A 14477-nucleotide genomic window follows, 5' to 3' on the forward strand; every position below is an offset into this window, starting at 1 on the left:
CAGCCTGCCCTGCGATGTTACCGGAAGTGCGTGGCGGACGGCGTGATGGCGGCGGCTAATTGTTCTCTGACTGTGTCCCGGCACCTTCTCGACCCCAAGTTTGACAGTTACAAACTCTCCTTGGAAACGCTGCCCATTTACACTGTGGACCTTGATGGTGGTGAGTTACCCGGGGCAGCAACTCCTTCCCGCAGCACCAGCTATTCCCGCTTCACTCCATGAGGCAGAGAAAACCGCGTTTCTTTAGCGCCGTTCACATCCTCAGGTTGCTTTCAGTTATCGCCGTAGTTTATTTATCATTTTATTTCATCGTTTAATCTATCACCAGGATTGTTGAGTTTCGGTCACCACATTAATAAACACATTAGCCAATCTGTGCACATTGCTGTTTGGGGCATTACTTGATAATCCGGCGGGTTTCCACGTTTTGGGTAAGGGTTAGGCATTGGCCCCAGACACAGACACTTTGGGGGCACCTCTTCCCTTCGCCAACTCCTTCAAAGTCGTGGCTGCTGTGTCTTTTAACGACTACCTTGAAAGGGCAGACAGGACCTTGGGTTTACTGTCTTATTCAGATGGAGTTTCTGCACTTTCTCATTACTGTATTGGATCAGTCCATCTGTGCTTTTTTTTTATTCCCCTCGAGTCCCAAGAATGGGATTTGTATACACAACCTTCTATCTCAAAAGCGAGCATGAACCAGAGCTGATATCTGCTCTGTTCAGCTTTCTACCTACCTGACTCCACCACAAGAAAATTTGTATCTTTTGTTATGACTTCTGACGCTTCCACATTAAAAATCCTCAATGCATCATGCAGAGAGGCTTGGTCTACAGTACAGTCTCATTGCAATGGTCAGTTATTATGGAAATATTATAGGGCTGGGTTTGTTTGACTCAAATGGCAGCACTCATCTTGAGTGAGAAGATTGTGTCTCCAAGTCCTGTTGCTGATTTTCAGCAAGTAATCTATGGTGAACCTCAGCTGGATTGTTGGATGAGTAGAGCTTACAACGTTAAATTGGTGATCTGCCTACTTAATTAAATGGGGATAAGATAGTGTAGGGCAATATTCTGAATTATGGAGTTCTTTCAATGTTCAGCTTAAAAGCAATGCCATAAACATACCAGGAGAACAGATTATAGATCACTGTAATATTGTTGGAGGGTCTTTTTATGCTTAAGTTGACAACCCCCTAATTTCTTTCTTGACAATGAATGCACTTCAAAAGGACAGAACTGACTGGTACTTCATCATGTGATAAACGCCTATGTAAATACAAGTAGATATATTGCTATATGAACTGATTTTTTTAACATAAATTTACTTTATTTCAAGTGTAAACTTTAGTATCCTGTGGGACTCAGCTATGCAGACCAGAAATGTTTTGATCTCAAATCAGACCTTGTTGACTACCTGATTCAGCCATTGAGATTTTCAAAAATCAAAGAGGCCATTTAGTCTGACACGTTTGTGTTGAATCTTTTTTAGTGCAGAAACCCTCAACTAATTCTGCTCGTCTCTCTACTGTTCCCGGTCTTTGTGTGTTGCATTTCTTCTTTGTCGCACCTGGTTATGGAAAAACATTTCAACCTCTTACAGCTGTTACCAAAAAAAGTCATAATTTTAGGAATTGTGTGCCATTTAGCACCCTCCCTCATGAGATAGTGGCTGGTCTCCACTTACTTGCCTGCCCTTATCACCTTTGACTTTTTTGTTGATTAAAGAGGAAATGTATTTAAAGATACCTCTTTCTCACAATCTTGCTCTCTTATTCTCTCTCTCTCCACTCACTAGGTCAAACAATTCTAAAAACGTATGTCCCTGTAAAGATGAAGAAATTCTTTTGTCTTAAATGAGAGACTCCTTATTTTGAAACTGTGTTCTAAACACCTCATCCTCCCAGCATCTACCCTGTGAACCTCCCTCAGAATTTTGCATGTTTCAATAAGGTAATCTTTAATTCTTCTAATCGGCAATGCATGTAGTCCCAACCTTCTCATTCTTTTCTCATAAGACAAGCATCTCATCCCACGAATTGGCCAAGTGGGACACTTCTGAACTGCATTGGATTCAAGTTGATCTCTGCTTTAAGTAAGGACACTAAAACTGCACAGGATACTTTCAAAACTTCTTACAACTTGCTCATTCTTGTGATTTTGAATCGATCCCTTTTTGTTGATTTGCAATCGTAGTAAACTGTCTTTCCTGACTAGCTTCTTAAATTTCCTTTTGGGCTTTTCCATGGTACTAGTTTCAGTATCTCTAGTATCATTAGAAAATGGAACCTCAAGATAATAACAGTAATGAGGATCACAGCAGCAGCTATCCCACTTGTAAAACATTAAATTCAATGCCTGCATTAATCTTTTAAAAGTACAAAGCCAGTACTGGCAGATCTAGGTGCATCCCTTCCTTCCCCTCAACCCTCCATAGCATTACATCTATCACTACCTCTTCGCTGACCCCATGCCTGTCTGTATCACAGTGGAGAATCTGTCATTTGGCTGTTATTATTTTAAGCATGAAAAGTTGAAGGATCTTGCAAATTTTATTTTGGCAAATTACAGATAGCAACCTGTTCTGTAGTAGAATTAACAGAAGTGTAATCTTAAGAGCATTCGCTGCCAAAGAATTTAGATGTGTAATTGGAGAAACAAAAAGACTTTGTGAAGACAAATTGAAATTGCAAGAAAGATTGAAGAGTAAACAAGAAACTGAGAGTAAATTATATTTGCCCGTTCTCAGTATTGAGTTAAAAATAATTAACAGTTCATAGCCAGAAGAGTGCAGTATGTTACAATTCCACTGGGCAGAGTCTGCTGGTTATCAAGCCACGCTGCCTTGCAAGAGGTACAAAACTGTACCAGAAAACGGTCAATTTGTTTCTTTCTTGTACTATGATCTAGAATAAAGCATCTGCTAGAAATTTGTAATTAACTCAAAACTAACTTATTTATTAGAAGATGGCTCTGGAACTCGGGCCTCCTGTGCCATACCAGTCCTATTTGTTAGAAGTAAACTTATTCTAAGAGTAAGTGGCACAACTGGTGAGCAATTAAGTTACTATGTAGAATTAAAATATATCCATATATCCCCTTAGTCTCAAGCACACCATCACATGACAAACAAACAATGCAACTTTGAAATTATTTGGGTTTTTAAAAAATGGCATCTAGTTATTGACCTCTCCACCCTTGGAAAAAGTCTCATACCTTTCACTCTATCACATGATTGAATTATCTGAAAATGTATCAGAACAGAGAAAAGTTTATAGCAGATCCAATATATTTAAGTTCTTAATGGCCTTCAGTAAGATATTATGAACTCAAGATCTGTCATGACACTGACCATGTCTCAATTTAAACCTAATACGGTTTACTAATCAAACCTACTCTGACCAGTAGTTGCTGATCTGATTAGATTACCTACAGTATGGAAACAGGCCATTTGGCCCAACAGATCCAGAGTAACCCATCCAGACCCATTCCCCTACATTTACCCCTGACTAATGCACCTAACACTATAGGCAATTTAGCACAGCCAATTCATCTAACCTGCACATTTTTGGATTGTGGGAGGAAACCCATGCAGACACTGGGAGAATGTGCAAACTCCACACAAATTCGGCCCAGGCTGGAATCGAACCTGGGTCCCTGGCGCTGTACTAACCACTGAGCCACTGTGCTGCTAATCAAATAATGTTGCAGTTTTAAAATTCTTGCCCTTGTTTCAATCTTGTTGAATCTCTGCCATCTCCTTCAGCCTTGCAAATCCAATAAATATTTGCAGTCCACAATTTTTGATCTATATGGCAGTCTAAATTTTAACCACTCCACCATGTGTGACCATGTGTTTGTGCTGTTGAGGTAAATGGAGTGCATATTTAACAAGACTATTTGGCAATTCTTTTTGCAATCAGGAGCTTCTTGTGAGCTGCTGATTAAATATGAAAGGAATAACAAATTTTAAAGAGACAATGTAGTGTGGCCTTAGTTTGTGTTTGACTTTGTTTTTGGCTTGAATTTTAGGTGTTAAGACTATAGACTCTGGAAAAGTTTGTACAGATCGAAGGGTGGAAAATCTAATTCCACTATTTAAAAAGGAACGGAGAGAAAAAACAAATTTATGGATCCAGTTAACCTACCATCAGTGGTGGGAAGAAGTAACAAAGAGGATTGATGAGGGCAGAGCTGTAGATGTGATCTATATGGACTTCAGTAAGGTGTTCGACAAGGTTCCCCATGGGAGGCTGGTTACCAAGGTTAGATATCACGGAACGCAGGGAGAACTAGTCATTTGGATACAGAACTGGCTCAAAGGTAGAAGACAGAAGTGGTAGCGGAGGGTTGTTTTTCAGAATGGAGGCCTGTAACAGTGGAGTGCCACTAGGATTGGTGCTGGGTCCACTACTTTTCATCATTTATGTAAATGGTTTGGATGCGAGCATAAGAGGTATAGTTAGTAAGTTTGCAGATAATACCAAAGTTGGAGGTGTAGTGGACAGTGAAGCAGGTTACATCTGTTTATAACAGGATCTTGATCAGATGGGCCAATGGGCTGAGAAGTGTCAGATGGAGTTTAATTCAGATAAACGCAAGATGCTGCATTTTGGGAAAATGAATCTTAGCAGGACTTGTACACTTAATGGTAAGGTCCTAGAGAGTGTTGCTGAACAAACAGACCTTGGAGTGTAAGTTCCAAGCTCCTTGAAAGTGGAGACGCAGGTAGATAGGATAGTGAAGAAGGCATTTGGCATGCTTTCCTTTATTGTTCAGAGTATTGAGTACAGGAGTTGGGAGGTCATGTTGCGTCTGTACAGAACATTGGTTAGGCCAGTGTTAGAATATTACGTGCAATTCTGGTCTCCTTCCTATCGGAAAGATGTTGTGAAACTTGAAAGGGTTCAGAAAAGATTTACAAGGATGTTTCCAGGATTGGAGGATTTGAGCTATAGGGAGAGGCTGAACAGGCTGGGGCTGTTTTCCCTGTGGTGTTGGAGACTGAGGGGTGATCTTATAGAGGTTTATAAAATCATGAGGAGCATGGATAGGATAAATAGGCAAAGTCTTTTCCCTGTAGTGGGGGAGTCCAGAACCAGAGGGCATAGGTTTAGGGTGAGAGTGGGAAGATGTAAAAGACAAAAGGGGCAACTTTTTCATGCAGAGGGTGGTACGTGTATGGAATGAGCTGCTAGAGGAAGTGGTGGAGGCTGGTGCAATTGCAACACTTAAAATGCATTTGGTAGGGTATTTGAATAGGAAGAGTTTGGAGGGATATGGGTCAGGTGCTGGCAGGTGGGACTAGATTAGGTTGGGATATCTGGTCAGTGTGAACAGGTTGGACCGAAGGGTCTGTTTCCAAGCTGTGCATCTCTATGACTCTGACTGTAAGATAACATAACATTTGGAAAACAGTATCCTGATTATACATGACCAGCATATACCAGTGCTTTTTGAGGATGGAACTAGCAGGATAGATAAAGGAGAACCAGTCGATATAGTAATTAGATTTTCAGAAGATTTTTAATGTCGCTCATATGAAATTAGTGGCTAAAATCAAGGCACATAATATAGGAGATAATTTTCATCAAGGCACTCGTTAATGTGAATGATTGTCCACCTCAGAAATTCCATGTCATGAGTTTTTGCATGACTGATGAGCCTGATCCTAGAACTGCATCTTCAACCACACATTTGGCAAATATTTCTGGAGATGGAATTGGTTCTTGGCTTTGAGATTGTTGGTTTTCCTTTCTCTGGCTCCTTTTCTGTACAGCCTGTTGTCGTTGGGTATTCTCAAAGCATTGTGTCTCTTCATACAGGAGATTCCTCCAAATGGATTCTGATGAACAAAGGTCTCCCGTTCATTGACGTCTATATTGCATTCCTTGAGAGAAGCCTTCAGGGACTCTGAAATGTTTTCTTCTCATTGAAATGCCTTCCTTTACCTGGTGAAGAAGATTCCCTTTGTATTTGGAACTCTGGCATGTTAAGCATATAGCTGGTCCGACAGAGTTGGTTTTGGATGATCAAGGCCTTGATGCTAGTGCTGTTGGCTGTTCCAAGGCTACCTGTCTCCCACTTGAACAGAGAAAACGTCTCAAACGACATTGGTACTTCCCAAAGTCTAGAGGTTGTGTCTGTATGTAGTCCAAGTTTCAGAATCGTATAGACAAGAACAGAGTTTGTTATTCTGGGGCCCTCTTGTGGTGCAATGGTAGTGTCTGTACCCTGAACCAAGAGACCTGTATTGAAGTCCCACCAGCCACCGCGGTGTGTAAAAGCATCTCTGAACAGGTTCATGAAAAAAAAGGTTAAATTTTTAAAAAACACAGTAAAGTCAGAAGCATGACTGCTTTATGCACAGTAATCCTGATATCAGCAGGGATTTCACAGTTGCCAAAGACACTCCTCAGGTGTACAACGACAGTGCAAACAGATCAAATGCAATGTTGAATCTCCACATTGATGTCAGCCTTAGATGAGAGACAGGTTGCCAGATAGTGGAAGTGTTCCACATTTGGGAGAATTTCTCCATTGATCTTAATGGAAGGATGGACTAGAACATGACCTTGGTCAGATTTGTAAAGGAGTGGAGTTGTTTTGAAGTTAAGGTTGATACAAATTCTTCGGTATGTTTCTGCAGAAGTATTAAATGAGGCTTAAAAGTTTTCTTCCGAGGGGGCACACTTGACATTATCATCCACATACTGAAGTTCCACAACTGAGGTCAAAGGTGTTTTCTTTATGGATTTCAACTGATTGAGGTTGAAAAGTCTTCACACCATCTTGTAGACAATGTCCAGACCATTGAAAAGTTTGTTCTTGGCAAGATGAAGAGTGGTGATGATGAAGATGGAGAAAAGATGTCATAATACCATTGGTGAGGACTGTCACCGATATCTTGTTGTGGAGGCGATGGAGGATGTTGATTAATTTCTCTGGACAGCTGGCCTTTGGCAAGATCTTCCAAAGCACTTCCTGATTAATCCCTCGAACTCAGCACCGCCTTCCTAACCTGCAATCTTCTTCCTGACCTCTCCGCCCCCACCCCCACTCCGGCCTATCACCCTCACCTTGACCTCCTTCCACCTATCGCATTTCCAACGCCCCACCCCCAAGTCCTTCCTCCCTATCTTTTATCTTAGCCTGCTGGACAAACTTTCCTCATTCCTGAAGAAGGGCTCATGCCCGAAACATTGACTCTCCTGCTCCTTGGATGCTGCCTGACTTGCTGCACTTTTCCAGCAACACATTTTCAGCTCGTAATTGAATCAAAAGCCTTGGTCAGATCGATGATGGCCATGTAGAGTGGTTGATGAAGTTCCTGACATTTCTCTTTGAGTTGCTGAGCAGTGAAAAGTGTATGTCAGCAGTTCCACAGTTTGGTCAGTAACGACACTGGCTTTCATGACGCGTTTTCTCAAGATGATGAGAAGGCATCTAACAAGGATTCGGATGATGATCTTGCCCCTGTGATGGAGAATAGGGAGGTTTCTTGGTAGTTTCCAAAACCACTTTGTCTCCTTTCTTGAAGATGGTGGTGATGACAGCATCTCTGAAATCAGCAAGGATGTATTCTTGACCTCCGATTTGCTGGAGTGTTTGGTGACATGACAGGTAGGCTATGCTTCTCTAAGTTTGTTAATCTCTGCTGAAGTCCTGTCTACTCCAGCTTTTCCATTCTTCATGTGCCTATTGGCAACTTTAACTTCTGCCATGCTAGATTGTAGTCAAGATCATTATTGGGGAGTTAGCTGATTTCTTCATTCATGTCCTTATCAATTATTGTATCACAATTTAGGAGTTATTTGCGTATTCTCTCCATCGGAGGCTGATATTTTTACTGTCTCGTAAAAGATTGTCATCCTTACTCCACACTGGTTGAGGCACAGGGTGTTTGGTCATGTGTTGAAATGAAGAAACCCCAGGTGTCATGCTTGTCAGCAGGGAGTTGCTGATCCTTAACTTTTTTAGTTCACCGATAGTTTATGATTTCCTTAGATGTTTGTACCTCTGCCTTCACTTTTTGATGAGTCTTTGTCTCAGTATTTTTATTTGTCAGACACAAAGCTTTCTTCTTATTGACGTCTTGGATGATGTGCTAATTCTTGTTGATCTAGTCTTGGTGTTTCCTGATCTTTATAGTTAATAGTTTCTTCACAGCATGAAATGATAGCTATCTTCAACTCTTTCCAGATTTCCTCTACTCCATTAAAATGAAGCCTTTGGAGATTTTGGTGAAGATGCAGTTGGAAATTCATTGTTCAGCCTTGCTTTTGAAGCTGCTCAACATTGAGTTTTTTTTTAATAGTTTCTTTTTCTTCGGGTGCTTCTGGTGGACATTGAGGAGGGATGAGCCAATGCTCACTCCAGCAGTTATCTGCATTGGTCATCACATTGGTAATGTGGATATACTTTTGGTCTCAGGCACAAATGATGATTTAGTCGATCGTGCCAGTGCTTTGATTATGGATGCCTCCAAACAATCTTTAACTTTGTATTTTTAGCAGGATGGTACGTTGATATTGAGCAACTGGTTTCTGCAATTTGGGGAGCAGGAGTATGCCATCGATTTTGCAATTCCCAGCCCCTTCCTTTCCAGTGGTTCCTTTTCAGAATTGCATATCCTTTCCAACTATGGCACTGAAATCTCCAAACAAGATGATTTTTTTCTTTCTTGGGGATGTTGGTGAGTAGCATGTTCAAGGTGGACTGGAAGCCTTTGAACTCCTCTGTGGTATCAAGAGTTGGAGCATAGGCACTGCTGGCTTAAGTCAAGTTGTACTCAGAGTCATAAGGTGACTGTTAATGCCAACAAGGAGCTCCAGGAGTCAGTTGAGTTCATTTGACTTGGGTTGATCCTCTGGTTTTCCTGTCCAGAAGAAGGTGTAACCATCTCTTCATCCCTTAGCTGCCTTTTGTCTGCTCTTTGGTATTGCTGCCCTGCAGGAGACATTGAAGTGCCTGATGTCAGGGGAAAAAGGGCAGTTCTTTGTTTTTGAAGGGATGGTTTTGCTTGTTGTCCATGAGGGTTTGTACGGCTCAGGTTCCGAGATTGAATTTCACTTTGGTTTTCAGATTGTAGATAGATGAGATACGGCTTTCCAGCCAGATTGGTGACACAAAAGGCTATTTTTGGGACGCCTATTCTTGCCTCTTCCCCATACACTGTTAACAGAGTGGATCCTGAAGTGAGCTCATAGAATCCCTACAGTGTGGAAACAGGCTCTTCAGCCGAACAAGTCCACACCGACTCACCAAAGAGTATCCCACCCAGACCCACTCCCCCTACCCTTATACTCTGCATTTACCCCTGACCGATGCACCTAACCTATGGGGTCTAACTCTATACATTTGTTAATGGAGTTCCTGGTCGAGGGCCAGGCCTCCAGGAATTGTCACGCAATACTTGTTTGGCTAGTCCTAGGATGGATACGTTGTCCCATTCGATTTTGGTGTCCTCATTTGTCCGTGCATATGGGCACAAGTGACAGTTGATTATGTCTCTCGGTAGCTAGTTGATGTTCGTTTACCCAGATGGTTTGTTTTCTTCTGGTTTGTCCTGTGTAATGTTTGTGGCAGTCTTTATATGGTATTTTGTATATAATATTGGTTCTGTTAGTTGTGAGTATGGGATCCTTTTATATCCATCAGTAATTGTCTTAGCGTAGTTGTCGGTTTGTGGGCTACCTTGATACCTAGGCGTTGGAATAGTCTGGTGATCATTTTTGATATGTCCTTGGTGTATGGCAGGGTGACCAGTGTTTCTGGATGTGTTGTGTCTTCCTGTTGTGGTCTGTGGTGTAGGTAGGCAGACTACCCTTTTTGGAGACTTGGCGCTCAACCCGGTACTCCATTATCCAATGTAGAGTTGGACCCCATATACCAACCATTAAGAAACAAAACCAGAAATGATGCCATATACATCAACAAACCAAGACATATAGCAAGTGGGACAGAACACCAACACTTCACTGGAGGCGCACTGATGATGTTACTTTGTATGGTGCCGAAATGTCTGCAAACAAACTTAAAAGCTCAGCAAGCAAGACACCAATCTTGTGACCAACTGGTGTCACTTGCTCGTGGCCACAGTATGTAATTTCCATGTTTAAATCAGCTACTTCACTTTCTTATGCTTGATCAAGATACTTCTCATCAGTTATTCCTGTTTAACATGATTTCTGCAAATGTCAGAAAGACAATTAACTCCAACCTATTCTGTTCAACTTCAGTAGTCACAGATAGTACACCCATGCGATGCTATAGAATCATAGAACATAGCTGAAGGCCCTTTGGCCCACTGTGTCTATGCCTAACAGACACCAAACTACATTGTGTAAGAACATAAGAAATAGGAACAGGAGTAGGTTATCTGGCCCATGGAACCTGCTCCACCATTCAATAAGATCATGACTGATCTTTTTGTGGACTCCATTCCACTTACCCACCTGAACACCATAAACCCTTAGATTTTTGAAGAGTAAAGAAATGATCTGTCTCTGCCTTAAAAACATCCAGTGAGGTAGCCTCAACTGCTTTACTAGGCAGGGAATTCCACAGATTCACAATCCTTCCGGTGAAGAAATCCACATTTCTCATATGCTTGCACTTGGTCTGTAGCCTGACGTCTTAGGTACTCATCCAAATACTTTAAGTGTTGCAAGAGTATCTGGCTCCACCACACTGTCAGGCAGCATGTTCCAAATATCTATCACCCTCTGGATAATTAAAAATATATCCTTTTTAAATCTTCTCTAAACCACTTGCTCCTCACCTTTAAACATATGTCCTCTGGTTTTAGACATGTCCTTATGCATGGAAAGAGATGTTTCACTACCTACTATGTACCTCTCATAATTTGTATTCCTCTCAATGAGATCACCCCTCAACATCCAGTGCTCCAAGGAAAACAAACTTAGCCTCTCCAATCTCTCTTCATTACTGAAACTTTTCATCTGAGACAACATCCTGCACACTCTCTAGTGCAAGTGTGTCCTTCCAATAGTTTCGTGAACAGAACTGTACATAATATTTATCTGTGGCCTAACTAATATTTTACAAAGTTGTAGGAAGCCTTTCTTCTACCATCTACACCATGGCTAACTAAGGCAAGTGTCCCATTAGCCAGCTTCATCACACTGTCCATCTGTGCTGACACTGTCAGGAATATATGGACTTGTACATGAAGGCCCTTTTGACCCTCAGTATTCTCTAGGGGGCCTCCCATTCGTAGTATATAGCATTCCCTATTCGATCTCCCAAAATGTCTCACCTCTCTCTAATCAGGATGAAACTCCTTTCCCCCTTGCTTTGACCAGTTCATCAGGTGATCAATATCAGACTGTAACCTGAGATCAACCTGCTTGTATCAACATCACCAATTTTCGTGTCGTCTGCAGGCTGACTAATTATTCATTCTACACTCACATCCAAGTCATTAATCTAAATCACAAAGAGGCTGAAATATGAAAATAGCATAGTAATTTATTGTCACATACACTTGAAAAATATACTAAAAGGTTTTATAAGTTGCCACACCATGACACCTACATCAATGACAGAAGTCATACGTAATAATTAAAAAGTAAAATTAAGACACGGTACATCTCCATTCAAGTAATGCTCCCGGGCTCAGGTAAAGCCTATCCTCTGCAGTTATTTCAGTATCTATATCCCATTGCACTTTTTCTACATTTCCATGGTTTCTTCCAGCTGTGACTGCTTGTGTTTTGAAGAAAAAAAAAGTAAGGATGGAATACTCTGAAGACACAGCCAGGATGGAACGGCCATGATGGATCTCCAGTACTGGAGTACTGGACCAGAAGCCTCTGCTGAAGAAGACTGCCATGCCAAACTGAGGTTGCCACTCCTGAACGAGACTGCCTTCCGGGCCTCTGGAATACCTAGACACTGAATACAAAAAAAAGGCCTCCATGCTGGAACAAGACTGCCACGTTGGGCCAAGAGTGCCTTTGTCCTCTTCCAGGCATTGGGCCTAGCTGCCGACCTGGACCCTCTGCCTAGTCTGCAAGTCTCGGCTGGGAGAGTCAGCTTGGGCCTGTTTTTTGCTTGGTGTGTCTACCTGTGCTGCCAGAGGCCTTCTTCACTGGCCACTTTCTGGCTTAACCTCTAACACTTCTAACACCCATAGCCAAAGTGTTTCAATATAGCTATAAGATTGTCATCCACCCAACAATGTAGAAAATTGCTAGATAGGTCCTGTACACAAAAAGTAGGTCTAATCCTACCTGGCCAATTAAATCCCCCAGCCCCCCCCCATCTCTCTTCCCACTACCCCAATTTTTCTACTCTCAATTATTTTTAAGGTGATGGAAAGTGTTCTCAACAGCACTTGTTTAGCAATAATTGACCATCATTTTGAGTTTCACCATGGTCACTTGCTGCCTGACCTCGTGACAGTCTTAGTTCAAACATAGGCAAAAAAAGCTGAATTCCAGAGATGAGGTGAGTGTGACAGTCCTTGGTATCAAGTGTGGCATCAAGGACTGCTACTAAAACTGGAGTACAAGGCAATATGAGGGAAAGCTATCTGTTGGTTTGAGACATACCTTGCACAAAAGAAGATGGTTGTGTTTCCGATCAATCATCTCAACTCCAAAACCTCTCTGCAGATGTTTCTCAAGATGATGGCTTCAACAATTACCCTTCCTCAGAAGGTTAGAAGTGAGAATATTTGCTGCTGTTGCAGAATGTTCAGCACCATTCACAACTTCTCAGATACTGAAGCATTCCATTTCCAAATGCAGTAGAATCTGTGCACAAGTGCCAGGCAATGAACCATCTCCAACCATAATGAATCTAACTATTGCCTTTGTCATTCAACGACGTTATCATCACTAAATCACCCACAGTCAACATTCTAGGGGTTATAATTGATCAAAAACTGAACTGAGATAGCTATACAAATAAAATGGCTCCCCAAAGCCTGTCAGCCATTTACAAGTTAAAAGACAGGAGCACAGTGAAATACACCCCACTTGTTTGGATCAGTGCATTTCCTACTTGAGGACTTTAATATCATCCAGTATAAAGAAGCCTTCTTGTTTGGCACTCCCTCCAGCAGTATAGTGTACCATTTACAAGATGACCTACATGTACCAGGCAGCAAGTAAAGAGGAATATGACCACCTGCAAATTCCATCCAAGTCTCTCAATATGTCAAATGTATCACTGTTCTTCTAGCATCACTGGGTCAAAATCCTGAAACTCTTGCCTCACCCAGTGATGGATATAAATGGATGCTCAACTGTTGGTGTCCACATTCCCACAAATAAAAGAGCTTAGCAGTGAGAGTGCAAAACATGAACAAAGACTAAACACCTTGAAGCTTGGAGAAAGATAAACAGACAAAACTAAAGAGATTTGAAAACATAGCTCAGTTAGTTTGAAAAATATGGGAAAGGGATCACACTCTAACCTCATTCCACCAACCATCATCTTATGTAGAAGAAATATTGATTCAGTGGGTCCTGGGTTCGGGTTCACATACTATAACACAATCTACATTGATATTCCCAGTGCAATAATGAGGGAACACTACATTGTCAGACATGCTGTCATTCAGGTAACAAGCTGAGACTTTTTCCTTCTGGAAGAGTGTATGAGATCTGACAGGACTATTTCTGAAAAGAACAGGCAATTTCTGGCCAGCGTTTATCCATTTACTAATGGTACATTCAAAAGTGCTTCATTGGCTGTCTACGACTTTGTAAAGTTTAAGGTGATATATGAATGCAAGGGTTTTTCTTTTCTTCATTGTCCCTTCTCTTTCCAGACATATGACCAGATTCTGTGATTGCAGTACTGTGAATGAACACAGTATGGTGTGCATGATCTTGAAGTGAATGCAGGATCCTGGACCAACGGTATCCCTTCATTGGAATTGTTCCTGCAATAGAGTTGCAATGTGATATTACATCAGTAATAGTCATCTTTATAATATAGAATTCCTTTCAAAAAAGAGTTTCTATAATTTCTTACAAGACAGCATGGATTTAAGATAATTGGCAAAACAGTTGGGTAGGATGAGAATTGATTAGACAATGTGTTGTGATCTGATATTGTCAGAAAGGGTGATTGTACAGAACTGCTTTCTTGTTTCATTATTGACTAGTTTTCTTTGCCACTTTCCTTCTGCATTCTCTTCCTCCTCTTCTGTAGGTATTGGATCTATATTTCCCCTTGCAAACAAAAACTTTTAATCATCGTTCATAATTGAATTTTCAGTGTGACTGTGATATAGAAGCTATGGCTCTTTTTTAGTTTATTTTTTCGATGTCTTGCTGGTTAGCTGGTTTTGTTTGAGATTTATCATCTTGAGGTTTGGAAAAAAATGTCACCATTGCTTTCTTATTGATGGACAGATCATACAACAGAACATGGAGATCGGTTAGTTTCAGCAGTTTATGAACATAAAAGTACACACTAGTGGGGCTGTGTTGGTCACTT

The 14477-nt window shown here is 41.3% G+C and overlaps 1 protein-coding gene across 2 annotated transcripts in view; it reads left to right on the forward strand.

The window, feature by feature from the left end:
• Positions 1-25: 25 nt before the first annotated feature.
• The window catches only part of nudcd1 (NudC domain containing 1), a 130312-nt gene continuing 115860 nt past the window's right edge, over positions 26-14477 (forward strand). Inside the window, exon 1 of one of the 2 annotated variants that reach the window (XM_060824224.1) lies at positions 26-160. In XM_060824224.1, the coding sequence (XP_060680207.1) occupies positions 46-160 (115 nt within the window). In that variant the 5' untranslated portion in view covers positions 26-45. The remainder of the gene's footprint in view (positions 161-14477) is intronic. The other variant, XM_060824225.1, reaches the window with a different exon arrangement.

The sequence above is a fragment of the Hemiscyllium ocellatum genome, chromosome 4 (assembly GCF_020745735.1).
Source record: "Hemiscyllium ocellatum isolate sHemOce1 chromosome 4, sHemOce1.pat.X.cur, whole genome shotgun sequence".
NCBI classification, from domain to species: Eukaryota; Metazoa; Chordata; class Chondrichthyes; order Orectolobiformes; family Hemiscylliidae; genus Hemiscyllium; species Hemiscyllium ocellatum.